The sequence below is a fragment of the Bombus terrestris genome, chromosome 7 (genome assembly GCF_910591885.1).
Source record: "Bombus terrestris chromosome 7, iyBomTerr1.2, whole genome shotgun sequence".
NCBI classification, from domain to species: Eukaryota; Metazoa; Arthropoda; class Insecta; order Hymenoptera; family Apidae; genus Bombus; species Bombus terrestris.
Genome location: NC_063275.1, coordinates 2,420,965 through 2,447,574, shown reverse-complemented (window position 1 = coordinate 2,447,574; position 26,610 = coordinate 2,420,965). Strand labels below are relative to the sequence as shown.

Genomic DNA, 26,610 nt, shown 5'->3' with positions numbered 1-26,610 from the left:
GACAGATAGATATGAGTAGAATATGTCTGTCTCTATCTGAGATATTCATGGTATGTTACACATGCGCAGAACGAAAACCTTGTCTTCCATGCTTAGTTCTCACGACTCAATATTCGAACAACTTTTCCTAAACATTAGGTATATATTTGGTAACAAATTTATTACTGACATAGGGATTTACTTCTCTTAGGGATTTTTATTTCAATGTCATGGTCACGTTTGTTTATTCAAAGGTGGAATTTATTTGTGAACACGAATGTTCGTGAATTACACACTCCGTTTCTTCAATTGTTTTATTTAAGTTATACCAATATACAAAAGGAATTTTACGAATGTACGTAATGAGTATTTTACATGTAAATAATCAGAAAAGACTAAATTATGTAGACGTATGCTTAATATACTGAACACGTATAAAAAGATATCTTCGTTTAATTTGTATAATTCCATTTAACAAGCAGAATTAGTATCGAAAGTAATATCTTGGATCGATTTTTTCACTTTTAAAAGAAATTGTTTCAATCCGTCGTTAAATAAAAGGTTCGATAACATAATAAAAGAAATTCTCTCTCTCCAGCTTACTGTATCAAAAGTTGACCGTACAATTATATGTTACATTCTATTTTGCGATCCTTGTTAATATTTACCGTAGACATTTGGTATCATGGATTCTTGATATGAATTAAAATACACATCGTACATATATCCCTGAAACGTACGAGAAATACAAAAAAGATATATTAACAAATAAGATACATTAAGCTTTCGTTTAATCAAATCGAGCCTTTTACTTAGGTGCAATAAATAAGAATCTCATCTAATTTAATAAATACATTTTATTTATATGTCATATATTTGTTTTTCTATTATTTACTTTATACAAAACGACAAAGCTGCATCGTTCTGAAAATAAATCAGTAATTACAAATTGGTACGTATCTGAATTCGTAATCACTCTATTTCTAATCGATTTCGATCGATCATCTGTTACGATTGTTAATTCGCATTGTATTCATTTAAGGTTTCGGGTTTGCTTTCATTGCTACGGTCCTGTTAAAGTACCGTTATATCTGGCAGAGCGTTGAACTACAAATGGTATACATCGGTGTAGTAAAGCCACCTGTGGCATTTTTCGAAACGATATCGATAAATACGCTTCGGCCCATTGTTTTATTTTTACAAAAGAAACAATTAAGTTGAACTAATTATCGACAGGCACAGTAAACGCGTAAAAAATCGCTATTATCTTAACTATATTCGCTATTCATGTTGCGAGAATAATGACGAAGTATGTGATAGCCGATGATACCAGGATACGTTGCAAATAATACACACGTAGCTGTTAGTGCGATCGTGAAACTCAAAGCCGGTAGTGTAGTGTTACCCGGCTCGTCAATGTGCATCTAACTTTCAGTTATTTCATTTAATACCGGTGTGTATTAATCGTTATACCGTGTATAATGTGTAACTCGATGCATAATTAGATTATAATGCAAAGAATAAAAATGGATCTGAAGAATGGTGGACACTTAGAGGAAAAAAATAAAAAATTAAAGAAAGAAGGGAAGTCGGTATTTTGGACGTACGTGCTGTGGATGTTTGGAGGTTTAGTTGGTGCGCATCACATATACCTAGAACGAGATGCGCAGGCTTTCGTATATTTTAGCACTTTGGGAGGATATGTTGGTCTCGGATGGCTTCGGGATATCTATAAGATTCCCTCGTATGTTCAAGATGCAAATGATCATCCTAACTTTCTGAATGATTTTAAGCAGAAAGTTCGAAACAATCGCAAGGTAGGTAGATTAAAAACGATCGATTTTAAATATTCTTCGAATAAGCATTCAGAAGTACGGTTAATCGTAGGGACAGAAAAGGATGCATACTTTTGTTAACAGTCGAGGCATAAGAAATTTTCGATTGTATAAGCATAATATTAACGCAACGTGTCGTTTGATTTCAGCCGCCATTCTCAACGGTGCGATTCGCTACCGAAAATGCGGTTGCATATTTTTGGGCGGAAATATTTCGCAATGCGATTCCAGAGGACGAAGTGTTTGGAATAAATTTTAGGCATTTACTAATTCTGACACCATTGGTCATTGCTTTAGGTAAACGGTTGAAATATTTTAGAACATCAACCATAAAATTATTGCGGTGTATCTAAATTTCGTTCGACTTATCTTTCACCACACATTTTTCGTCTTGTTTTCTTTGCATAATTAGTCGATAAGGTTCTTACGAATGCGAGTATCACATTGGAAACACATTTAAACTCGAACGAAATAATTTTACGAATTTGATATTATATTGGTAGTTAATGATTTTCTAATCAAACCAATTTTTCACTGTCAGTTTAATTGTATTTAAAATTGTATTTAAATTGTATTTAACCAGGTGTATGGATAGTAGGGAATATAGGCAGGGAACAGGGTTCCATATGGATTGCCCTTTGTTCTGCATATTTATTATATCCAACGCTATCCTATATCGGAGACGACAGCATGTGGATATTTTTGATGGTCGTTGCTGCTAGCTTAGGCTTCGATACGTTCAGCAAGCAATGGAGATTAAAGCCAAGAAAGAAAAGGCACCTTGTTCAAAGGATCTTTTATCTCGGTATAGCTGTCGCAATTTACGTGTCTTTACTAGGATCGTTCTTATACTTTAATGCCGTTGTCACCGACAGCGAGGGTGAAGAGATTAAACTATCGGAAGCTATCCAACACTTCCTAACGTCTCCTATATGGGTCGATCTTAAGGTTAATTAAAATCACGTAGAACGTGCTTAATCGAAGCAAGCCATTGGATGTTTTGCAAAATTTGAAATTTTCCAGGCCAGTCTTGAAGCAACCTGGAATCAGGCGGTACATCAAGGCTTTTGGGCAACATGGGCACAGCTGATAGATCTCACAGATCCTCGGGGAGAAATAAACGCCTACAAGGTACGCCTCGAAGCTCGTTATATGGAAGTACTACATCTGAATGCAAATTTTGTAGATTTTAGGCCTTTCCCAAACGGCTACGCAAACAGAGGTAACGTCTCGTTGGAGAGCTCTCTCGAGGGACAATCATCCCGACAAGATTAAGGGCACTGACAAGGAAAGGAGACAAGCTCAAGAGAAATTTATGGAAATACAGCAAGCGTATGAAATTCTTTCAAAAGCTAAGAATCGCAGACAACGTCGAAATAGAAAATCCGAATGAACCGTTTATTAACGTTACCGTCCACCTTGACTTCAAGATCGAGAAGATTCCTTGTAAATCAACTGAAATTATTGTGACAATCATTTTGATACTTCGTAGATTAGCGATAAACGAAGGTTCGTCGTATTAAGAAAATGTTGCGCGCCTCGTAAATGTTTATTCTAAAAGATACATTTTTTACAATATTCCGCCAACAATAAGACGAGGTACGACCAGACAAACCGTATTTATCGATCATACAAACCTGCGTTGTAAAGCGATCCTTCTACCTTGTTATCTCTTATTATAGCAGCGTGCTCTTTTGTCCAAGGCATTGCTGATTCGGAGAATTTGGCACTACGCGTTCAAATAAACACATAACGTGTACATGTATAGGTAAAATTTTGCACGATATGTTCTATCTTTGTAATACGAATACTGTATACATACATATATGTACTTACGTAAGTACCTATTGTACTGTATTGATTTACCTTAATAAGAAAGATTGTTTTCGCTCTTAATAGTGAAAAAATATTGTACAAATGATACGAATCTTTTTATTCAATATATTTATTTATAAATTTTTTCGGCGATCATCGCGTAATTAAAAAAATGTCACTTTGTGCTTTACGATACGTTTATATCTTATAAATTCAAAAACCGTAAAATGAATCTTTCCATCGCTCTCTCTCTCTCTCTCTCTTTCTCTCTATATAGAAGATTATTTAAGATTATTTAAAAATTATCTAATCGATTCGACGAATAAGTGTACATAATTCTTGTTGATCTTTTGATGTTCGTGACAGTCAGTTAAAAAAAAATTGATCTATCCGTACATGTTCCCAAACTCTGGTAACGTTTACCCAGATCGTAAGCCAAAAATAAGTTGAAAGTAACGTAAGAAGAAAGATATATATGTATACGTATAATCTACAAAAGGTAGCAATCCCTTTTCCACAATACGGTTTCTATAAACAAGTTTACAAGGTGAAAAAGTTGCACTTTGTATTTTGGTCTAATAGAAACGAGAATGTCATGTAAGATTTTAACAGTATAGATAGTATTAGAATTAGAATGAGCGTTGATCGATAGGAACTGTAGCCAGTGGATGAGTGGAAAAAGATCGAAGATCCTATTGATGTACGACGATCTAAAATACAATAAAATGTATTTTTTTCGAGGAGGGAAGACGCCCGCGATCTTTATCCGCAAAATGATTGGCAAACGAGATTTACAGATCTATTTGTTTTTGTTCTTCGATCGCGAAGGCTTTCCTACTATATTCTCGATCTTTTCTGTAAAATTGGGCCCATACTTGTCCTTTGATTGTTCAAGAATATCTTGCGGCGAAACTAGGGTCACCCTGAAACAGTCGGAATACGAGAAATAAATGCGTCTGTCATTTGCAACGTATGCAACGTGGAATTCGGAAAGAACCTTCTTCACCTTAACTGTGGAACGCTTAAAGGTCGAAGGAGACTTTTAACCACAGGTGGAACTTGGCTGGATTTTGGTAGAGCTGGACTACTTGCGCAAAGGGCGGCGCTAGTTAATTGCGAGACCAACGAAAAACTTCGGTCTGGGCCGGATGTCGTGCGGAAAACTTTTCTTATCTTCGACTTGAATCCCGAAGATGGTGGCGACAGGGGTGCGGTCGGAATGGGCATCACCTGCACATTAACCAACATTTCTCGCTATCCTCCATTGTGTTTCTACTTGATCGTAAGAAACGTATTCGTTAGATGTATCTTTACCTTCCCTTGGAGTACTTTCGCTGCCAGTTCGGGTTCACTACCCCACCGACAAGAAGTTGACCTCTCCAGGAGCCGATGTCTCGCGAACCTCTCGATTACTTCGGCGCACACGTACCTTCCACAAAATCTGGCCCACTGTTCCGCTCTCAATCCTCTCCCTTGGTCTCTCAATGTCGGATTCGCACCTGAAAGCCAAGCGTCGACCCGTTCGCTCTTTTCTTAACCCGCCACCTTTTGAAAAAAAAAAAGAAAAAAGAGACTCTGTTTACCGGCGAATAAGAGAATTTTGGCGCATTTGGTTCTTCCTTGAAGCGCTGCCTTCATCAACGGGGTAAAGCCCGATGCGTTCCTCGCGTCCACTTCGATGTCCGGACACCTCTGCAGCAGTATGTTCAAACATTCCGTTTGCCCTAGATCAAACGAAACGAGGCGGGTATTAAGTCGAATACGAAACAAGCTCGCGTCCTTCGCGACGTTGCAAGAGTTGGCGTATTTCGAGTAACGTATCGTTCGACCATGTTTTGGCTTGAAACGTCCGTCGGCGTACGTCACTGTAAACCACGCGCGTTTCAAGTACTCCAACACTGGGTTATTTCTGGTATCGATGACGCGGTGGAACCCTTACGGCTTACGGCATCACGAGCATAAAATTTGACGTCCGTTTATGTATGTATATACTTGTATTATGTGTAGATACATATATATATATATATGTATATAGTAGCGGAGATTTTTTAACGATGGGAGAAGTGTTGTATTTACAAGATTTATGTCCACCACGTGGCCGCATTTTTCCGATTACGTACAGTACGAGCACAGACAGGATGCTGTCCTTGAAAGATTTCAGCGTAACAGATTTTATTTTATCTTCTTCGAATATCCTCGTTCGTGGAAGAAATCGCTGAACGAGAGCCGGTCGTAGATCAATTTGAATTTTCCCGCACGAGTCAATGTCATCGCGTGGATCTCGATAAAAAACCGCGACCACCTTCCCTCGTTTTTTAAAGTATAACGAAATTACTTACCGGCCTGCGCGGCAAAATGTAGAGGCGTGTTGCCCTCGTTGTCCGGAGTATTCGGATCCACCCTTTCGTACGACAGAGCTAGCTCTAACATCGTCGCGGCACCGTTTCCCGCCATGTAGCTGATGGCAGTCTGGCATCGTAAAGAGATAATCGAAACTGATCGATTTATTCCAAAAAATAAGTTGAACTTGTCGTCGAAATGGCCGTTTACATAAAATTCTTCCTCGCCGCGCCGGACGTCTCTTTCTGACACTTTTCATTCTTTCCCTTTTTTCGCTGATCGCGCACGTTCACCGATATTGGCTTCCGTTTTCCGCAACGTGTTTATCAACGTTATTCACGTTAGAAAAAGCATTGCGAAACTGTTCTTCTTTCCGGAAGAAAATGAGATTTGCCCGGCGACTGTCCTACTCGCGGTATTCTTTGCCTCTGAGAGGCGCACAAAGGACTGTGCGGTAACAGTCAATTTATTAAATGGTTACTGACGTTGACGCGTTACCTATTACTTCGTGTGCGTCACCATGGCAAACACTGTGCGGGGCAGCACTCGCGCATGTTTTCGTATAAAGAACGTACGATGCTCCTCGAGCGGGCGAAAACAGTGCGATCTGTTTACCGCACGCGCGTTCAGAAAATATTTCCTTATAAAACAGTAGCGATTTAGTGGTATATGAAGCTTCGTTTTGCTAGCAATAGCGCGTCAACGTTGAACATTTGGTAACTAGAAACTTGATACCTATCGATATCAAAATCTAAGTTTAAAAATATAGCGATCGAGATCGATGTTAAACACTGGCCCATTTGATTATTTGCTAACGGAATACAAAAAGCAGCTATCCGTGATTCACGCCACTAGCAATCACAACTCGATACAACGATCGTTTTTAATATCATTTAAATATATTCGTTCTCGTTACTCTAACAGCCAATCCTCTACAAGTCCTTTACAGTTCTTACAGTGCTTTTGTCTTCACGGCATAAATCTATCGTTTTACATCGTTAGATATCTTCTCTCATTCGCTATCTATTCGCTAGGAGTAATTCCCACTGAAGGAAAAATTGAATTTTCGTTATGATCTAACGCGCTGCATAACTCGAGTATATCAAGTTGTACTTAAACGTCTTGAGATGGTAAAAAATCGCACGATTTACATATATGTACGTATGTTTAAGAGCAACGAGCGTCACTTCTTTCTAACGCGTCACGTCTCACATATCTAATGAGGAAGCTCTTTTTTCCGTGACCTTCAATCAATGAGCCCGTCTCTGCCATTTGGAAAAGAACATATACGAGATAACGAAGTGCCGAAACTTTTATCATGCCTCTGTAAATACATTGTTATTACCGATAACCATAATACGTTGATAAAAGCGTAGGCATGTAACTAGGTAAAAAAAATGTTTACTTAATTACACGAATATCATCTGTTTCGTAATATTTCTAGAAAAATGGCGTGATCGAAACCGATCGAAAATAGACGTAGAAATCCTGAAGCTTTTCAAATACTTGAAATCTTTTTTCACTAATTTTTTTTTGTAAATTATTAACGAGCCAAATACGACGAATCTTTTTTCTTTTTATTATAGACGAGTAATTGTCGATAACTTACCCTGCCGCTGCTATCAGTCATATTGACGTCCATGTCACCGAATCCAAATTTTCGTACATGGGCAGCGATTTCATCGAGGGCTGCGTCGTCGGCATCTCTGGCTGCCCTGAGAAGGGCCGATGCGCCCTCGGACGTTACTTCCCACGAGGACGGCACTTTTCTGACGATGTTCGCCTCGGCCACGCTACGATCTGCGAAACGAGTCGAACGTTTTACATCTGGTAAGAAAAACTTGTACAAACGGCTCGTTTCGCAAGATGTGAAAATAGAAAAGATAATAAATAGGCTGTCGGGTAAGCGTTGCCTCGATAGTTTACAGCCACGACAGACGTATTTGTAATAAACTATAGTGGAAAATATCGGTAACATTTTCATGAAATCAGTGCTAAACAGAGAGTTAGTTGTTAACATAATCATTTACATAGTAGGTAGAGTTCCGATAACAAATCGATGATTCTGCGTATATCCGGTGTATTTTTCAACGAATCGTATTGTCCGCATTTCTGTTTTCTCCTTTCGTTTATTCAGCGTATCGTGCGTGTGTGCGCGTTCTTTTTGACGAATTCCCAAAGAAAACAGCGATAGTTACGTCGAACCAGGTTCGAACTTTGAACGTATCTGCTAAAGACTGGAAAATCGGAAAGTCGTACCGGTCGGATGCGAACAAATTCGAAGAAAGTAAACCGAGCAAGACGAGGAGAAGGAAGAGAAAGACGCGTACCTTGCAGAACACCCTTGTGATAGACCTTAGCCTCGTGTATGGCGGCTCTTTTGTAAGGTTCGCGTTTCTCTTCGAAACTCGTATCCGAACTGAAGGACACCGATTTCTTGACGCGCGCGCCGCCTTTCTTCCTCCGTTCCACCGGCAACGTTTGAACTGCTGACGAATGTTCGAAAGGATCGAGATCGTTGGCGACTCTACTTAAAATCGAAAAGTATCCCCTCAGAGTTGGATGCTTGGCCGAACAGCTTTTCTCGGTGCAATGATTATTTGGACAAAGTGTGCGCTCTTCGGGATAGTTTCCGCTTAGCTTTCTCTCTCTAAATTTATTCGCAGAATGGGCGAGATTCGACAGGAAAGTGGAAGATCTTTTCAAAATGCTCTCCTCGGTTCCCCTCCGATCAATTTGCCGCGTCGCTGGAAAACCTGCAAAGACAGGAACGTCGTAAAAATTTCCCCCACTTTGTACGCGTTCGATGACGATCGACAATTATCGATTCGATCAAGCGGAACGTTCGAATAAACGAAACTATACGCGCATCATCGTTTCCAAACACTTTTTTAAACACTCGGATTAAGATATCTGAATATCCGATTGATAATAGAAAATAGAAAATCCGATGGATTAGATATGCAAGTACCTTCTCTGAGATAGTCCGGAACGGAAAAGGATTTGCGAATAGGCCGCTGAGACTTGCCAAAGTCCGTGGATCCTGCGATATCCTTGGTCAACTGTTTGCCCGAGGACTGTTCTTTGAGCAAGTCGTCCCGAACTTTGGGGCGAGTTTCGCTACCCACATTCACGGCCGTCTTGTTCCTCTTGACAACGATGCACTGCGCCGACGATGTCTCTCTCACCGCATAGTTATTTCGAGCGAGCTCTCCTCTAGATGCGACGATGCTGTAGTTGTTCACAGGACAGGTATTGCCCTTTAGCAAACAATCGCACTTTAACCGCGCGGTCTACACGTCGTTTGCCTGCCAGTGATCTTCCGATATACGGCCAACGTCCTATTTCGATCATTAAACGAGTCTTTGTACCTCGCGCGAACGTTGCTCGCAGCATACAATATTCAGTGTACTCATGTACGTGCGATATATCGAGGAAAGAAATTGAAACTCATCCTGACTAGCTGCACGTTCTAACCGGTAAACGAAAACGACAAGAAAATGAAGAGGAGACGAGGCGAGTGCCCAGCACATAAACATGTGCAACGACGATGTCGATACGTACGTATACGTTCGTGTACATTGACGCGATTGTGGCGATATTTGTTTGGGTATAATATTACCAACTTAGCGTTCGTGGTTCATCGGATACTACGAATATCGTTCGGCAAGCGAATACACGTACGAACGTATGCAAACGTTGTAACGATACTCGCGGCAAAATAATTCGTTAACGCGACGGTGAAAATAAAAAGTGTGGTTTGCCGAAAGAGAAATCTAGCGAGCGAGAGTGGTTTGAATGAAAACGAGAAAATAAGAAAGGTTGAAAGACTTACGAGAAAATGGAGAACTTTTGTTTCTGTTTAAGCCGACATTGGAAGAAAGGAGGGCGAGAATGAGTTGGCGTGTTGAAAATCGATCGTTCCCGCGGAAACTCTCGGAAATCACTGACGGTGTCGCGGATCACGGCACAGCGAGTGTCAGTACTCGGAGTAGGAGAAGTTCCTTGAAAAACGAATCGTGCCTTCCGGATCGCCTCGTAAGACGTGCACGCGAGTTCTACCGCGTCCGTTTCAACTAAACGCTATTTATATGTCGGTTAAGTCGTTACGTCGGTCGGTCTGTGGCTCGTCGACGCGTGTACGCGCACTATCGAAGAAGCTGTGCGAGAGCAATACGCGTGTAGTACTTTTGTTCGTTCGCGCACATGTCGTCAACCTGTCGCCTCTGGCCATCATTACGCCTTCTCCTTTTTTCCTCTCTTCGATTAACCGGCTGCGATCTCTCGGACGAACGTGTTTGCATTTCATATTTTCGCATTTAGTCGCGCTCGTGTTCACTTCCAACGTGTAAAAGTATAAACGAAACGATGACTCTCGGGACGAAACTCGCGTAAATCGTCTGGCAAGATTCGGGCGTAAAAAAAGAGCAATCGTTTATAAACGACTCGTAAATCAGTCGATCGCTGATTACAGTCGGTTGATTTTCGAAGACGTGCGAATAGACCGACGCACCAGAAACCTATGCTAGGTGGCACTCGAGTTTCGTTGCGTGGAACAAGGCGAAACATAAAAGAGGAAGCAAGGACAAAGAGAAACCGCTCACCTGATTGACGTTCCGTCCTATATTGGATATACGATGAAACATAGTGTCTCCGACCATGCAATTCATTCCACTGGATAGGCAGACTCTTGCAGAGTAAGTCGCGTTGTTCGTTGGCGATCTGTTTCCTTCGTTCTTTGTCATCGTCGTTATAGGCTGCATCGTAAAAGCAGGTTATCGATGAAGGTACGTCAAGTCGATCGATGGTCTTTGATTCCACGTAACATCTCGCTACGATGCTCCGTATTGAAAGCTGCTATATTTACGTGTATATTATTTACGAGAACAACATTTCAAAAGCTACGGACAAACAATTTTCGAGAACAACTGATATGGAAACTTCAACTATTCGCCGACGCGTTAGTTTCGTTTTTTTACGTTTCCGAAAGTGGCATTCGTAAGTTTAAACCTGTCGATTGAAGATGCTGTTTTGTATCGGAGGGGCAAGCGGCGACACTCTCGTTGAGCGAACTTTTCGCAGTCGCAAGATGTACACTGGTTCTTTTGCTAGGAGACCGCGTGCTTATTTTGGCGGCGTTACATTTACCCGACAGGCTTATCGTCGTCGCCTCTGGCGTTAAGCCAATATTTTGAATTCTCTTATGCACGAGAATCTATCGATTATTCGATGGTCGAAAAATCGCTCGGCTCCGAACTGTTTATCGATTTTACAAAATTATTGCCCTATCTGCCGTTTGAAAGAGCGCATATGGCGGCCAAGTTATTTTAGCACAAGTACCAGATTACAAGGCTTTTTTACGTACAAAGTATCGGAAAAATGGAATGGTATCGAGGGAATATTTACGGCTCGTATCTGGCCTGCGTGTTAATAATTCAGCCGATTCTTTTATACCACGATCTAGGTGAATGCCTAACAACGATAAGAAAATGCATACTAATTAGAACAAAATACACCGGCGGGTAACGATCGTTGCTTGCCAGTTTCGGTAATTTAATCTCGCCGACAAAAATATAACGTATAAATGTTAGAACGACACGAGCCCATCTCATCGAAAGATTTCAGAAGATTCGTGAAACGAAACATTCCGTCCTACTACGACCTACCTATCAGATATTTTAGAAACAGCTAAGTGCTTTTCATAAACAGCTGTGTCGAAGATTGAACTTTCTAAATATGTGCAACGCACGACTAATGAAAATTCATAGGAGAACTCGACAAACCGACGAAGGTTGTCAACGTCGACAGCATGCACGCGACATAATAAAAAATTATGATCATGTTTCGTTGATAATTCACGTGCGACACTGTGTCATTGACACATTTCAAAGACGATAATGACCTCGCTGACGAACATTTGTCAACTCTCCTGTGCAAGTCTTAACGTATCGCTTACATGCATCAGTTTTCCTTTCTACGCAACAACATTCTTTTCCATACTCTACTGACCGGCTTCGGTTTAATTTTAAACCAGGTCGACATCAAACTGCCGACATTCGATAAATTTCTTGCTTAATATCGCAACTGTGATTTGTTAACCGATCTTTAGTCCACGACGAAGTGCAGTAAATAGACGAGCTATTTCGCGGCAAATAATTTCGGTATCTGTTTACAAAAATCAGCAGAACTCTAACGTACGATCGGTAAATCCTGTATAAACTGTAAACTGTATAATCGGTAAATCCTCTGCAAACTTCGATTTCCTGAATTCTTGTATACCCAAATTTTTGATCGTATCTATCGATGGTAAAAGAAGAATACATTCAGCTGCGCTATATCTTGCGTTATCTAACGTCGCTCTTATAACAGCGAATTTACTGGTTCTCTGTGCCATTTTAAGAACCGTTTCAAGTAATATTCACCTACCTGTGTTCATCCGTACTTATCGATTTACGATATAAGCAACGGAGATCTTCTCGTTGTTTGAAATTCGAGCCCCTCTCCGTATACCTTGTCTTCACTATTAAGCTCCGTGAAAAATATTTGCACATCTTCTTGGAAAAAGTTCGGCGAACGTAGAGTAGTATCGCGTTTGTAGTGGTCGATCGCGTATGGAAAGTACAAGAAGAACGATAATCCGCGGCGCCGTTAATCCCATCGAACAACTTTTCGAACTAATCTGTTCGCATAAGGGTTAATTGGATACTGGGCCAAAGTTTAATTCACACCCTCACCCTGAAAGTATCACGGCAGTCGTATCGCACGTTGCCTGATCCGCGCAGCCGCGGATTTAGGCCAGGTGTTACTCCTCGATGAATAATCAACGAAATATAATGGACCAATTGTGAAATAATTTTTTCCAAATATTTCCCTGTCTCTCGTTAATTAGTCGTCACCTCCAAGCGTTACTGGCTGCAAAATTTTCATGATGAAACGGAAAAAAAGTCCGTTGAAAGTTTCCTAGCTCCTCGTTCGATCTATTTTCGTACGTACGGTAACGCGCGGCCATCCGATGGGACGCACACACGTGTTCGCAACTTCGGATGATTCAAGTTCAATTAGAAAACCAAGACTGCCAAAAATAGTATTTACGATATCCTATATTAGAAGTTTGGCGACTCGCGGTAAACCTTACGTATTACACGAATATAATTCCAAAATGGTCTGTCGCGAACCGATGTTTTCCGGTTAAGGCGCGCGCGCGCGCGCTCACTTTCAAATATCTTCCTACGAATGTAAAATAATCGCTAAACTAGCAATACGTACATCGAATACGTGGTCCTAAAATGTCGAGATAAAAACCAATATTTTTTATATTAATATTTTTAAGATTATCGACAGGTATTGAGTTGGCTCCTAATTACCATCTAATGATAAAATCCGCAATCACTTAGTTGCTAACCCAATACATCGAAGCGCGCTGAAAAACAGGAATCGACAGAGATCGATGCGCAAAAATGCAAAAGTTTGCATATAAATATTCATAAGAGGGTTATGCTATTGACCGGCGGATACTGATGGCCAACGAACAAACAGCATTTTAAAAGAAGCTTATATAGTACGATGCGCAAAAAGGAGAATGACTGCATATTTGTGACGCCACGTCTTATCGACGAAAAGAAAGGAATTACCCGCATGCAATTTATTGAGCGTTGTTTGCGTCCTAATTCTTCATTTCGTGGATTTTGCCTGAATTTTAATGTCGATAATGGATTTCTTGTTTTCGTTGTTCCATACCGGACAGATGTCATGACTCATTATTTTAAAGACAAAGCCATCCTTCACAAAGGTACTCTGATTTTTGCCTGTCGCATAAAACAGGCAAGCTAATATACATATATTACGTCATCGTTACATCATCGACCGAAAGATACGCGCAAAATGGTCTTGGAAATGGTGAAAAATCTGGGAAAAGACGATACTACGTACTTGAAAGTGTAATGCTGTATTTCGATAACATATAGAGTTTACATCGAGGATGAACTATTTGATGCAACGCCAGTAGAGTATAGCGTGCATAAATCTTGCTCATGCTCTGGCAGCCCTTTAATTATGAAAAAAATAGCAATATCGTGGCAATGCTGATCAGGTGGAAAATACAATAAAACTTTAAGGTGATTCTCATCGTGTTCTAAGTATACGATACTTATTTGGCAATAATCAACAACAACTGGGATCAAAGGTCACGAGTGGTGGCAACAATTGCTTAACATTTCAAAGTTTCGATTTACCAAATTTCGAAGGAATTTATCGACTCGTCACAGTGAGGTTTACCATTTATAATCGTTGATCCCAAAATTACATAATAACTTTAACACTGTTTCACCCATTTCTCTCTTCAATAGCCTTCGTTTAAATTTCCCCGTAGCAATGCTTCCTCCTTCGCCGCGAGATGCTTTCGATTCGTGGCAGTAAAAATTCTAGGATCGCGCATCGTGCCCGATGATACGTTAGAAAACAAGGTGGAAAAATGATTAATTCGAACGCTTAAAAACGAGATCGCTGCAAAAATATGAACGACTTTCTCCTTTCCAGTTACGTGCTACGTACCGGTCGACGTGTATCTACATATATCTATACGTACGTACAATTCGAAGAACAAGTAATATTCCCGGATCGAAAAAGGAGAGAGAAAACAATGTAATAAACAAGACGAGCCGAGTTTCACAACTATCGACGCGTATCAAACACGTATATAAATATCTAAGGGCAAAAAGGCATCGATATTAGTCTCATGGAGAATACGCGTCAATTTGAAATGCTATAGAAGAGGAGGAAGAAGGGGACGCGCTTCGCTAAAAAAGTACAGCTTGGAAAATTTGAAGAAAAACATCCGCCGAACGTCGTGGTATCGAACGTGCAACGTTCCCAAGGATTTCTTCTGTTTCTCCGTGAACCATCGATTGAAGCGAAATTTATTGAACCCACGAAGCAGGTACCCAAAGCGGTTCCGACTCGACTCGATGAACAGCGTTCACCAGTTGCTCGAACGCCATTGAGAGGTCGGCATTCACGATCACTTCGTCGAACATATGATTGTAAAGGAATTCGATTCTCGCAGCGTTATACAAGATTTCGTGAAATTCCTCGTCCTGCAAACGATAGAATGATCATTCTATGTTGATTCGGTGAAAACGTAGGACGTATACGATTGCCAATAAGATCTTTTGGTTTACCGTAAAACCCCGAGAGTTGCTTTCGTCGAAAGTCGATCTTGCTCTAACATCGTTCCTCGTTTCTTTCAATATCTCGAACTTTGGCGGTTTTATATATATCACATATGGTTTTGTCTGCGGAGTTCGAAGCATCTTCAGGGCTTGATAGTGAGAATTCAATAGACACACGTATCCGGCGTTTATCAACGAGCTAACGCTCTCGGAACTGGTACCGTACAAGTTGCCTTTATACTCGCCGTATTCTATAAGCTTGCCGTACTCGATATACTCTTCCATCTTTTTTCGAGTAACAAAATGATACTCCACACCGTTGATTTCACCTGGTTTCCGTGGTCTCGAGGTATCTGAAGCCAGTCACAAGAATTTCATCAAAGAACGAACGATTAAAGTAAGTAACGCTATTTGATCGTTTGCTGAGTAAAGTTAACTTAAAACGAGGAAAGCAAGAAACGCGTGGATATAATGGAAAAGCTGAATGGAAACTTACAAGGAACAGGTGTCTTGTACTTATCGGGATCGGTGGCTATAAGCCGTCTCTTCAGCTCGTTCCTGCCTACACCCGGTGGCCCGATCAGAACCACCGGCCGGTAGTGGCCCGGTCTCGGATAGAGCTTTGCGACCTCTTCGTAGGTCAGTATTTCTTCCCGGTCGAAATCGTCGTTCTCTGCAGCGTCATACATGATTTTTTTAGTTTTTACTCCCTGCAAGTTGCACTTTGTAGACGAGGCGTGTAAAGAGGTACTGGGACGGGGGCACAATGCGGGCAAAGGCACTGGAACAGAACACAAGCCTAACCGACGGTTAGGTCGTCAGGCCAACATTCGTTAAGAAGAGCAGCCGAGATCAATTCATCATGGATTGTTTCCGTGTTAGAGGCCACGATTCTTATTTAACGCTCTACTACGATAGATTGCAATCTATCCTCGTCTCGAGTTCTTTCTCCATCTTACACCGTACGGGGTTACCAAACACGTGTTGCTAACAGATGGCGTGTCTCTTAATTACGATGTAACAAAATAAGATTTAACCTTCAGACGCGACGATGATATCAAAAATTGCAAATAAGATGACAGAGATTATGAAATGAAATTACGAAGGCGATCGTAGCTCAGCATACGTCAGAATTTCCGAAACGCTTTCACCAATTGTACAGCGTTTACATGGATCGTCGATCACAATCGGCAATCGATGACGTGATCCGATCGCGTTTTGGAAACAAGGACAGTATCGTATTTTAAAGCGTTGTATTTTGTCTATACTCTATTGCAAACGCTATCACTTACTTATATTGTCGTCGTCGGTCTTCTCTTTTTGTTGCCTCTCGAGTATAATTCGTGTTTCTTGTAAGGCTCTGCTGGGGATCAAGCCAGCTCTCATATTTCGGTCACCTTCTCGTCTAGCTTGCCACCTAATTTCAATAAAAAATAATTTAAATGTACCGTAGTATCAACTGCACGATCAAACGAGAATTCCAGTCCTACCAATAAGCATCATCCTGACTGACGATGTGGAGAACGTCGTTCTTCGAAAAATCTAGTCCAGCCTCCTTGCAAGGTATGTACGGATCTTCGGCAGCTTTATACGAAAAGTGCGCTCTAACTCGTACCTATTAAAATTGTCATAACGATATTAAACGCGCATAAAATCGTCAGCAACTATATTAAACGATATTAGAAGAGGAAATCGCCGGTCAGAAATTCCTTGCTATTTGACCAGAATCGATTATCGATCGAATAACCTAACATTTTAGGACGTACCTTGCTCTCACGAATTCCCCCTTTACTATCGGCAGGCACTATCTTAAAAGTAATCGTACCCTCGGAATTTTGCTGAAAGAGAACATGACGTTATACATATATGTATCTTTCGTGCGATACAAATGGTAAGAGCGATAAATCTCGATCAGGAATCTGCAACGTTCAGATCGATCGGCAAAGTAGTACACGTCGCGAGAACAAAATAGAAGCTGCGACCTACCAATATTTTAAGAACACAATTCGGAGTCTTTCCCTCGACGCTGATGCCGTTGACCTCGCAAACTTCGTCGCCGACGTGAATGAGGCCGGATCTATCGGCCGCACCGCCATGCATTATTCTCGCTATCACGATCTTGCCGGTGACCTCGCATGTTTTTATGGTCGCCCCCTATTGTCAACGTGTAAACTAATATTTTGATTGCGGTTGCGAGGTGAGCGTGTTAGGTAGTGCCTTCGTTTTTCTTAAAAAAAAATAAATAAAAACAAAGAGAATTCATCGCGAAGGCATAAACACACATTCGATCGAAGCAGTCGACGCTTATAACGTTGTACGTCCCTTGTACATGACTGCGTTTCAAGCGTTATTCAACGGCTACGCTCTGCGTCTTTTAAATATCTCGAGATAAACCGACAGCGGAAGATCGTTCGCGATCGTGGAAATGCAAAAATACAGATTAATCTTTCAACGGTATGCTACGCACCGTATCGTTGAATTTTATCTCGAGAGATTTTCTACATTCAACACAAGGACATGCGGGACAATAACACAAGGTACAGTTGTTATAATAGAGAAATTGTTTTATTCACAAGCAAAAATAACAAACAAAAAAACATAAATCAACGAGGATTAAAACGGACGCACGGTGTATAAAGTAAGGTATAAGCAAAATTAATAAATTGTGTGTAAGAAAATGAACAGCGTTCTATTTACAGCCTAATTTTACACGAACTCTGTTCACTTCGGTGTAGAGGGGAAATCGCAGAGTAAGAAAATAAAAATTTTTCTAGAGACTAGATGTCTGATAAGTTGAAACGAAAGAAACAGGATTAAACGAAACACTACGAAATCGTTTTGCGTATCGCTAGATACGCATGGAACGCATTACAGGCCTGTACATGTTTCGGCTTGAAGTCGACTTACCACGATCGGTTCAACGCCGGCGCCACACTTCGAAGCAAGTTTGACGATGAAAGAAACACGTGATTACTTAAGAAACTGTATTGAATATCGCGCGAGCGATACGTATTCGATACTACGATACTTGTTACAGGAACACGAGGTATCTAAGTCGATACAAAGGATTAATCAAGATCAAGTCCCATGCAAATCGTTGTAATTACTTCAAAACAGTTATGTTCTTACTCATTCTTTGTTTTCTGCATACACAGGCAGTGACCCATTATAGTACTTTCGCTATAGTAAATACAAGGTAACTTTCGAGAAAACAGAACTATCCTTCTTGGAAGACAAACGTATTACGAGGATTGCACTCGTCTTGAGATAGACTGCACATCTACGCGAAATAACGAATAGCGCGAAAGATATTCGTGGGAAAATATTACGATGTGTCACCTTATACCGGTATGTGGAAACTGAGAATGAGGAATATAGTTATATGTATAATATATACAAAATATTATACATATATATTGTATAATTATACGTATGTCTATATATAGAGACACACAACCTTTTTCCATTAGATATGAGTATCAATTTGAACTACGTTATCAAGCTTTCCTCTTTTCTTATCGTGTTAATTGAGCAAAAAACTTTAATATAAACATTAAACACGGAACACGTGCGACCTATCTGACGTACCAGAGGTTCATTCGATTTCACCAACTGTACGATCTTGACCGTCTCTTCGTCTTCGTCGACTTCCAGAGGAATTTCCGGTAATCGGGGATAATAGTCTTTCTGGGCGACCGCGTCATGAGCGCACAACAAGCCCTATGACAAAATATCTCGATTTCTTTTCGATCGACTATACTACTTTTTTAATCGTCGCGAGTACGCTACCTGTATGTGTGGTTTTTGAAGCAAATGGAAAAGTTCCTTGCAGTCCTTGGAAATGTGCGTTTTTGTTGATAATAGATCGAGAACTTCGATGTCGATATCCATGGAATTGGAGAGTACAGGAAAAAATTTGTCGTCCTTGACATTGTTCAAAATTTTATTATGAACATTCACTAAAGCGTTCAATTCCTTCGATTGCAACAATTCGCTCAAGAATCCGAATTCTTCGTCGGTACAACTTGGTATTTCACTTTTGCTCTCCTGTAGAGAATTCAGCAGCTTGGATAACGCTGAAAAAGAAAGAAGAAACAACGATCGTTCAACGAATACCGGCAAGGTTTCTATTGACGTGACATAAAGAGATTGCAGAATTCAAATATGAGGGCCTGCGCAAAAAATGTCACGTTTAGATGTTTCTTTCGTGAAATCGCGCCACGATCTTTCGACCAGTACTTATATCTATGTATTTCGATATTTTTCTGCGAGTATCGAATTTACAAGACGTGTATTCTCCGATCGATCAATGAATTTTCTGCAAACACCTTCATGCGATAATCTACCGTTTTAATAACACAGCAGCAAGTCAACTCGGACATTTTGTCGAAGAAGTTGCTGCCAGGTAAAAATAGACGTAGTGCAAACGGTACAAAAACGGTACGATTCTATTTTTCCCAAATATCGCGTTTATCAAGCCGGTGAAGTTGTATATCCCGAAATCGCAAATATTATCGTGATTATTGTAATTCATGACATTCTAGAAGGCAATGCTTAAAGACTGAAAAGAGAGAACGATAATAAATTATAAACGAAAGGACAGGCAGATCGTGGCAAAGCACACGTAAAGTAGTCTACTCACCAGAATCCCAATTTGTGTTTTCCATGACGAGCGCCGCTGTCATAATTTATCAAAACGCGATCCAATATTACTTTCCAGCGTGCTGGATTAGAAGGTAGCAGGGTGTATATACTCGAACAGTCGCGTGGTACGATATCAGAACGACAGAGAATAAGTAATCAGGTCAGCCGCGATGCGTATTTCTAGCGGATTGGTGCGCAGCGCCGCGAATAACCCGGTAAAACAGTTTCTTGTTTCGCATTCGCGGCTGGAGTATCGTTATCATAGCGAGAATAATCGTTACGTAAGCCACTGTCACTCGACACGGGGTAGGATGACTACCACCGCTAGACTGACCCGTTCGTCTCGCATCTTGTCAACTTTTCGGTTTTCAATTGACCAAACACTCTGCGACACCAAACATCTTTCCCGACAGTCACCGAACGATCGTACCAAACGTCTTTCTGATCACCGTACGATTCGATTTAGTCAGTATTCGTAATTCGATAAGGGTTTTCGATCATTTTTCGACATAGACGCGACACGGCGCGTTGCGTCGGGTGGCCATCTTTAAAGGCAACACTGTTTCTTCCACCGTCCAACCTAGAGGTTCTCCCTCTTCCTCGCCCTTCCAGTTTATATATTGTACCTCGTATCTACCTTTTCATCCCTGTTTTTCCAAGTAAATACTTTGCTTTTCGAGATATCGTTTCTACGTTTTTCTCGATTATTTTTTCCATTCTTCCCTTATTAGTCCTTTCCTTTTCGCTCTCCTCGCTTCGTCGTCACAATGTTCAGAAAAGAGACAAAAGATAATGCATAAAGAGCGAGATAGGGTAAGGGAGGCGGAGAGGAAAGAGGCTACGTAGAAAATATCCTAACCGTTCTATCTTAGCCAACGAGTTATTTTCTATTTTTAACGTTTTATCACAAGAGAGTTACATGAAACGGGTGTCGTTTTGATATAGTAAATAAATGAAAACGGCGAATGTAACAAGTTTTTATACAACAAGTTATTATAAAAGCTGTTGTACGCGATTGAGAGGAACAATAATTATAACACGATCGTTTATAATTTATAGTATCGAGTTTCGATAGAAATATTCGTAAAACGATTCGAAATAGCGCGGTCATAAGTTTGTTTCTGGTGGTTGGCGTCGTACCGAAAGCGGCAGCACCGTCAACTGTGTATACATGCAGTTGTCCACACGAAACATCTCGCCGCTAGCTTCGGAATATTTTGTGAATTTTGTGTCGTTTTACCCTTGTGAAATTTTCATCGAAGATTACTATAAACAGTCTGTAATCCTCTCTTTGAAAAGTTTTGGTAAGATCGTTGATTTCTTTTTACTTTACGCAAGTAACACTAGTTAAAAATTTGACATGGCGTTGACACACGGATTTCGGTTGAAATTTCTATAAAAATTCACAACCATTTAAGATCATTCGATTCAGTATTTGTTTTCAAGTATCGTTGCACGATGATATTCGTTAACGTCGAAAGTTTATCGGTTTGCAGCGAGTGCAACGAAACCGCGTTCGCTGACGTTTACACATGTATCTCTCGTGGCTACGATCCACAAGTGGTTGCGTACCGCGAATTGTGCATAAACTCGATCTTTCCAAATTTGACGATGACCAATTTATTGTCGATTCCCTAGCGATAGATGATTATTTCTGGATTCTGGCCGATACGTTTGTACATTTCGATCCTAATCTGTAGTAGATTTACGAACGTATTATAAACGAAGACGTATTCGAGAATTTGTAAATATTTTTGGGTAGAATAAAACCAAGTTTTAACAATTTTCGGTAACGTTCATTGAAACCGCCAACTGTAACCAGTTTCGGGTCAATTTGAAATATACTCTTTGCAGAAATAAATTGTATATCACGTCGATTAAGTGTGTTTTTATCGATAATATTATTTCCCAATACGATGTGTAAATAATTACGCGAAATATGTTGGCAATAAAGAAAGTTGTATACAACAATTTAATATGTTGTATTTATTAAAACACATCCACGTTGCCATTTATATTTTATTTGAATCACTTTTTTTCATTTGTTACAGTTACTTCTGTATTCCTTGTTTATTTTCATTCATCGTTCCGGTAAGTTCCTTGATTTTTCGTTCTTATTTTTTTACCCATTTTTTCCCTATTATTTTTCGTTCGCTATTATATATGTATGTATGTATATTTTAAAACGCAATTAATTTGTACAAAGATAGACGATGGTCGATAGGAAACACTAGCCGGTTACCTGCATTATCGGCTGCTGTTGAAATTACAATCATTATTTGAGACGATAGGTGGCGATAGTAGTTACTCTCTAACGCATTCCGCTATACGTGATTTTTACGCAAATTTCGAGAAAAATGTCGAACGGTACAAAACGTAGAACTGTTTATCGAATCTAATCAGTTCGAAAAAGAAAATTTCTCAGGGATATCTCCAGCGTGTAAATAAAACAGATATCCGTGAATTACTCTAGGATTAGTATAAAAAGCGTAGTAGAACGACAAAATTCAAATACGGTTGAAGATCGAAAACCTGGTTAGTCTCGTCTTTGACAAGTAACAGGATATCGACTAACGACACAAGTAACGACGCGCTGTTAATCTAACCTTGTCTGGGAAGAATACTTAACATTCGTACAAAGAAACGTCGTAAAGTTACAAAGAATCGTCGAAACTGAGGAAGAGAGCAAAGAATTGGCGGATCGGTGAATCGAGCGTGCAGAAGAAAAGCACGTTAGGCGGTTGTCGAAAGTGGACGAATCGACGAGAAAAGTTACCGTGGAGCATATCGTTGGCGAGTCATATGTAATGCGTTGGAAAGTTGAATGTCGAATGTCAAGCCGTAGTCGGAGAGAGGGTTGCGAGGGAGGTAGAGTATCCGTGGGGTAGGTAGGGAGGGGGTAGGGCAAGGGGTGCAAGAGATGTCAGGAAAGTGTTTTACTAGCCTTAATTTCGTGTGCTTTCGCAGCCAATATGTCGAGCAGTAAATTCCAAAGTTTGCAGCGGGTTTCGCGTTTCCATGTTGCGCGTTTTAGCACTCGCGGTTTTAACGACCTCGTCCATCCTTCGTCCCGCATCCTCCGGCTCAAGGAACGCTCGTCGGATATTAATCCTGTAAACAAGCACTGTTTCTTGCCGCGCTCGCGGAATCGCTTGCTTTTTCGAAAGCATTTTCGTTCACGCGCCACGCTCGCTCACGACAGCTCTTCCCTCCCTCTCCGCCATTGAGCGCTCGAACTGCACCAAACCGACTAGAGTTATCCGCCGAGCAGACCATTCCGCCATCCGCGCCATATTCTTAGATGGAACGTTTAACGCAAATTACGGTGCAACGAGAGCAAACAGAAGACGACGATTAAATATTCGAGGGGCGGCGTATAAAAATTTACGATATCCAGAGAAGTCGGCACGTGCGAGAAAGTAGAGGGAGATTATCGAATAAGGCGGAGGTTATCGAAAGAGGAAGGAGAACGAGATGGAGCGAACGAGAAGACGGCAGAGACGGTAAGAGAGGGACGACGAATCGACCGAACCAACGTAAACGCTGAAGAACTAATAACAAAAAAAAAAAAAAGAAAAAAATAGTAATTTAGTTAGTAAAACATAAAGCCACGTTGGTGGCCGGAGAGAAGGAAGGCAAACACATTAAACATTTAGAGGGCATAATAACCCGTGGCATACGTAATGCGGCTGGCGCCCTTTTCACCGATGGCTATGAATAATGTACATACGCCAAGGTATGACGTAGGCTCGCCGAGCTGTGTGTATTTCACGGTGGGGTAGATCGACCAGACTATTTCCAATAACCGCCGCGTAACGTTATCGCGAGACCTGGAGAACCCTTTTGTGTCGTTCTCCGTTTCTGTCCTCCTCCCTCGTTGCCCTCGTTTCGATCCTACTTTCTTCGCGGCAACACCGCGATCACCGAAACTTCTGCCTCTCCTCTTTCTCTGTCTCTCTCTTTCACGTTTTATCGTCTCTGAACGTTCGACTGGAACGAGCCACATGTAGATACGAAGGAGTCTTACGTCCTGCTCTTGCTCGTCTCAACGACGGAATCGCCAGTTCAAACAAGTTGCGGCGGATTTGAAGCTACTACGGTTACGCGAACGAGGCGATTAGGTGGAAAGGAAGCGGAGAATTCAGCGAACGACGTCGGATAGGATGGAAATGACGCGATCGCCGATCGATCTCTCGCGACAAATGTGACATTTACGCTCGCAGAGGGCGGAATTTCTGCGAAACGAAGAAAGACGTTTATTCTCCGCGCGACGCAACGAGTCGTGCTCGGAATACAAGCGGCGCGCGGCCAGCGCGAGCCTTGTTTTCACCGGCAGACAATACCAGCGGAATTCCTGCCACTTTAAACAAATACGCGATCGCGATTACCGATTATTGAAAGACAGGTCGACGATGTTGATGAAACAGCGCAGAGGCGCTCGCGATTCGCGAGAACCGCGAACAAAGTCCGCCGTCGCCGGCGACCATCTCGTTGGACGAGTGGCGACCAGCGATCTCCGCCATCGACCCCGTTCAACTTGCCAAAAATTAGACGTTACGACGCGATGGAAACGCGTCAATCGGCGGCAATTGGCGCGTGTCCTTCGGTCGGTCGCGTTCACACGGTTGACACGAGCGTTCGAAACGCCTGAAAACCTGTCGGAAGAAGGACGTCGCGCGTTGGCGGGAACCGCGCGCCGCCTCCGGCTGTGATCGCGCGACGAAAAGGTAGACGGGCAGGCGTCACGGTTTCGATGACGAGCTATGACCGGACCGAACGAAAAATCGCCAGGACACGCGTTCGCTGTCCGATAAATCTACTAGAGACGTTTAGGGAGGCGGCAGGGGGTGGAGGAGGCGGGATGGGGAACGGATTCGAGCGCTGGCGCATTCGTTGGCGCAACGAATATCGCCATAAAGGCCAGCTCAAAAGTCAATCAAGCGGGCCGAATTACGTGGAAAAGCGCGGAGCGCGTGCGGGGCGAGCGCGCCCGCCACCGATATACAACAAAATGAAAGCTATCAGAGGTGACAATCCGCGGACGACAAATCAGCGTGTATATTTAATGCCCGTGGTGCCACCCTCGCCCCCGGATAACCTGCCGACGCTCGAGATGCAACGCGTTCGCACCCTCTCTTTCTCGCCTGTCTGCCCATCCTCCCTCTGTACTATCCTTTCACCGTTTCGCTCGCACTCTCTCGCCTGTCTTGCTCGCTGTCGTGCCGACAGTCCCGTGCCCGTTCCGCTTCTTCCTCCTCCTCCTCCGCTTGCCGTTTCGTTTTTCTCTGTCACGCGTTAGAATCGTCGCGCTCGGATATGTCGCTATGTAACGTAACATAGAACGAGGTCTGGTCGCGCCTGTTCGCCCTTCGTTCGCCTCATCATCCCTCGTCGTTTCTCGTTTCCACCGTCTCTTACCCATCCGTTGTTTGTAGTTTTTCTCGTCCTTAGCATCCACCGTGATCTCCTACAAATCAACAACGATATTATATCAGGTTGGAAAGTTTCTTTTGTTTTAGGAGGAAATAATAGACGTAGAATGTTTTTTGGTTTGTATTGGTTTATTGAATTATGCAGCAGCATAATAGTAGAAATAGAACGAAATGGATTATGGTAATGTAAAAGAGAAATTGTCGTTCGTCTATTATCACCTTATGAAGCGAAAGACACTTTTCGCAAAACCTAATGTGTCAACCCTTAATCTTTTATTGAGAATATCCACCGGCAACTGCAACCTGTTCTCGACTTGCAAGTTTTTAAACGTCGGCGATAATATTGAAGATATTGAAAACTATCTTTATTCATCTGAGAAGGTAATATAATGTCGATTAGAATATTTTTATTAGTTATAATTGAATATTGCGTGGAATTTTTGAATACATTCATTGGGATGTAAACTGGGTTTGCGTTCACAGGTCTCACAGTAGAAAACTGTTTGTTTCTTTACCGCGTTACTTGCTTTGGATAAATAAACAAGACACTTTTTCTTTTTCCCTTTCGGCATTAATAAAAAATAATTGAAGGTACTGAATAGGTTCGCATAAGTTGTGTACCCGCGGACCAGGAGTCTTTCTACCAGTCGAAAAGTCGTGTCGTTGTGGAATGATATCTTTGTTAAAAATTTCCTGCCAATCAGAAGATCTTACGTTGCAAATACTCTTGGTTAGATTTTCCTCCTATGGTTCTCCATCATCTGCACTTTGCTCACTCGATGAAAGTTTTCTTATTTTTCGTCTTCTTCCAGCAACAAGAATATCACTATCACTGCTCTCACTATAACTGCTATCCAAGTCAACAGCTACATCATTATAAATACGAAAATCAAAATTGTCATCGTCACTATCTATATTTTCCTCACAAAGATAATTCATTTTTCCTCTCGACATAATTCAAATAGATGGGTTCGCGATAAAACAGGTTCGCATCTGACTGTCTTTACTGATCGCTTGTAACTCACTGAGGAGAATTATTCTTTATTTGTAAACAATTATTGGTAACGACCCAAAAATACATTTGGAGTAGAGCGCCGCACATCGGTGGTGCTCGAGAGGCACTCTTGGAGCGTTAAGTGTTTAAACGTGTTGGTTTGTTTAACAAAGAGACGAATGATAAAATTGTAATAGTCAATTATATCAAAATCACTGTAAGTACAAGTACAAAGACAGTGTATGCCGCTCGAAACTCCCACAACAATTCAACTCTTCTACTTTTTAACTACTCGACTATTCCACTGTCTTAGACAGCACGTTCGCCTATTTATATTTGTTGAGTTTAACTGATAGAGGAACGAGAGGATGAATTTGTATTAGGTTGTCCGAAAAGTTTCTTTC

General features: G+C 41.4%; 4 protein-coding genes across 8 annotated transcripts in view; 2 read left to right on the top strand and 2 right to left on the bottom strand.

Annotated features, from left to right (window-relative positions):
- The first annotated feature begins 938 nt into the window (after positions 1–938).
- LOC100645446 (dnaJ homolog subfamily C member 22) lies at positions 939–3,735 on the top strand. The gene is made up of 5 exons (XM_020863950.2): positions 939–1,796; positions 1,964–2,111; positions 2,398–2,762; positions 2,838–2,945; positions 3,001–3,735. The coding sequence occupies exons 1-5, from the start codon at positions 1,491–1,493 to the stop codon at positions 3,205–3,207; spliced, it is 1,134 nt and encodes a 377-aa protein (XP_020719609.2). The 5' UTR covers positions 939–1,490; the 3' UTR covers positions 3,208–3,735.
- Positions 3,727–12,686, bottom strand: LOC105665894. 2 transcript variants are annotated; one of them, XM_048407340.1, is made up of 11 exons: positions 12,396–12,686; positions 10,574–10,826; positions 8,941–9,229; positions 8,300–8,725; positions 7,579–7,769; positions 5,969–6,098; positions 5,213–5,353; positions 4,944–5,128; positions 4,636–4,859; positions 4,425–4,552; positions 3,727–4,339 (listed from the first exon to the last, which is right to left on the bottom strand). In XM_048407340.1, the coding sequence occupies exons 2-10, from the start codon at positions 10,730–10,732 to the stop codon at positions 4,429–4,431; spliced, it is 1,869 nt and encodes a 622-aa protein (XP_048263297.1). In that variant the 5' UTR covers positions 10,733–10,826; positions 12,396–12,686; the 3' UTR covers positions 3,727–4,339; positions 4,425–4,428. The 2 variants fall into 2 exon arrangements, with proteins under 2 accessions (XP_048263297.1, XP_048263296.1); XM_048407339.1 differs by having other exon boundaries at positions 3,727–4,552; positions 10,574–10,823; positions 12,396–12,684.
- A 1,212-nt stretch (positions 12,687–13,898) lies between these two features.
- On the bottom strand, positions 13,899–20,511 carry LOC100645325 (MAGUK p55 subfamily member 7). Of its 4 annotated transcripts, none has more exons than XM_048407341.1 (11): positions 19,779–20,510; positions 18,926–19,212; positions 18,725–18,856; positions 18,044–18,070; positions 17,123–17,290; positions 16,903–16,974; positions 16,627–16,751; positions 16,429–16,553; positions 15,633–15,935; positions 15,146–15,489; positions 13,899–15,061 (listed from the first exon to the last, which is right to left on the bottom strand). In XM_048407341.1, exons 1-11 carry the CDS (start codon positions 19,819–19,821, stop codon positions 14,885–14,887), a joined length of 1,803 nt encoding a protein of 600 aa, XP_048263298.1. In that variant the 5' UTR covers positions 19,822–20,510; the 3' UTR covers positions 13,899–14,884. The 4 variants fall into 4 exon arrangements, with proteins under 4 accessions (XP_048263298.1, XP_012165164.1, XP_048263299.1 ...); XM_012309774.3 differs by having other exon boundaries at positions 15,633–15,809; positions 19,779–20,506; XM_048407342.1 differs by lacking the exon at positions 18,044–18,070 and having other exon boundaries at positions 19,779–20,511.
- Positions 20,512–20,688: 177 nt separating this feature from the next.
- The window catches only part of LOC100645196 (protein bric-a-brac 1), a 222,409-nt gene continuing 216,487 nt past the window's right edge, over positions 20,689–26,610 (top strand). Inside the window, exons 1-2 of the mRNA XM_012309773.3 lie at positions 20,689–21,084; positions 21,832–21,871. The gene's annotated coding sequence lies outside the window, so the exon portion shown is untranslated. The remainder of the gene's footprint in view (positions 21,085–21,831; positions 21,872–26,610) is intronic.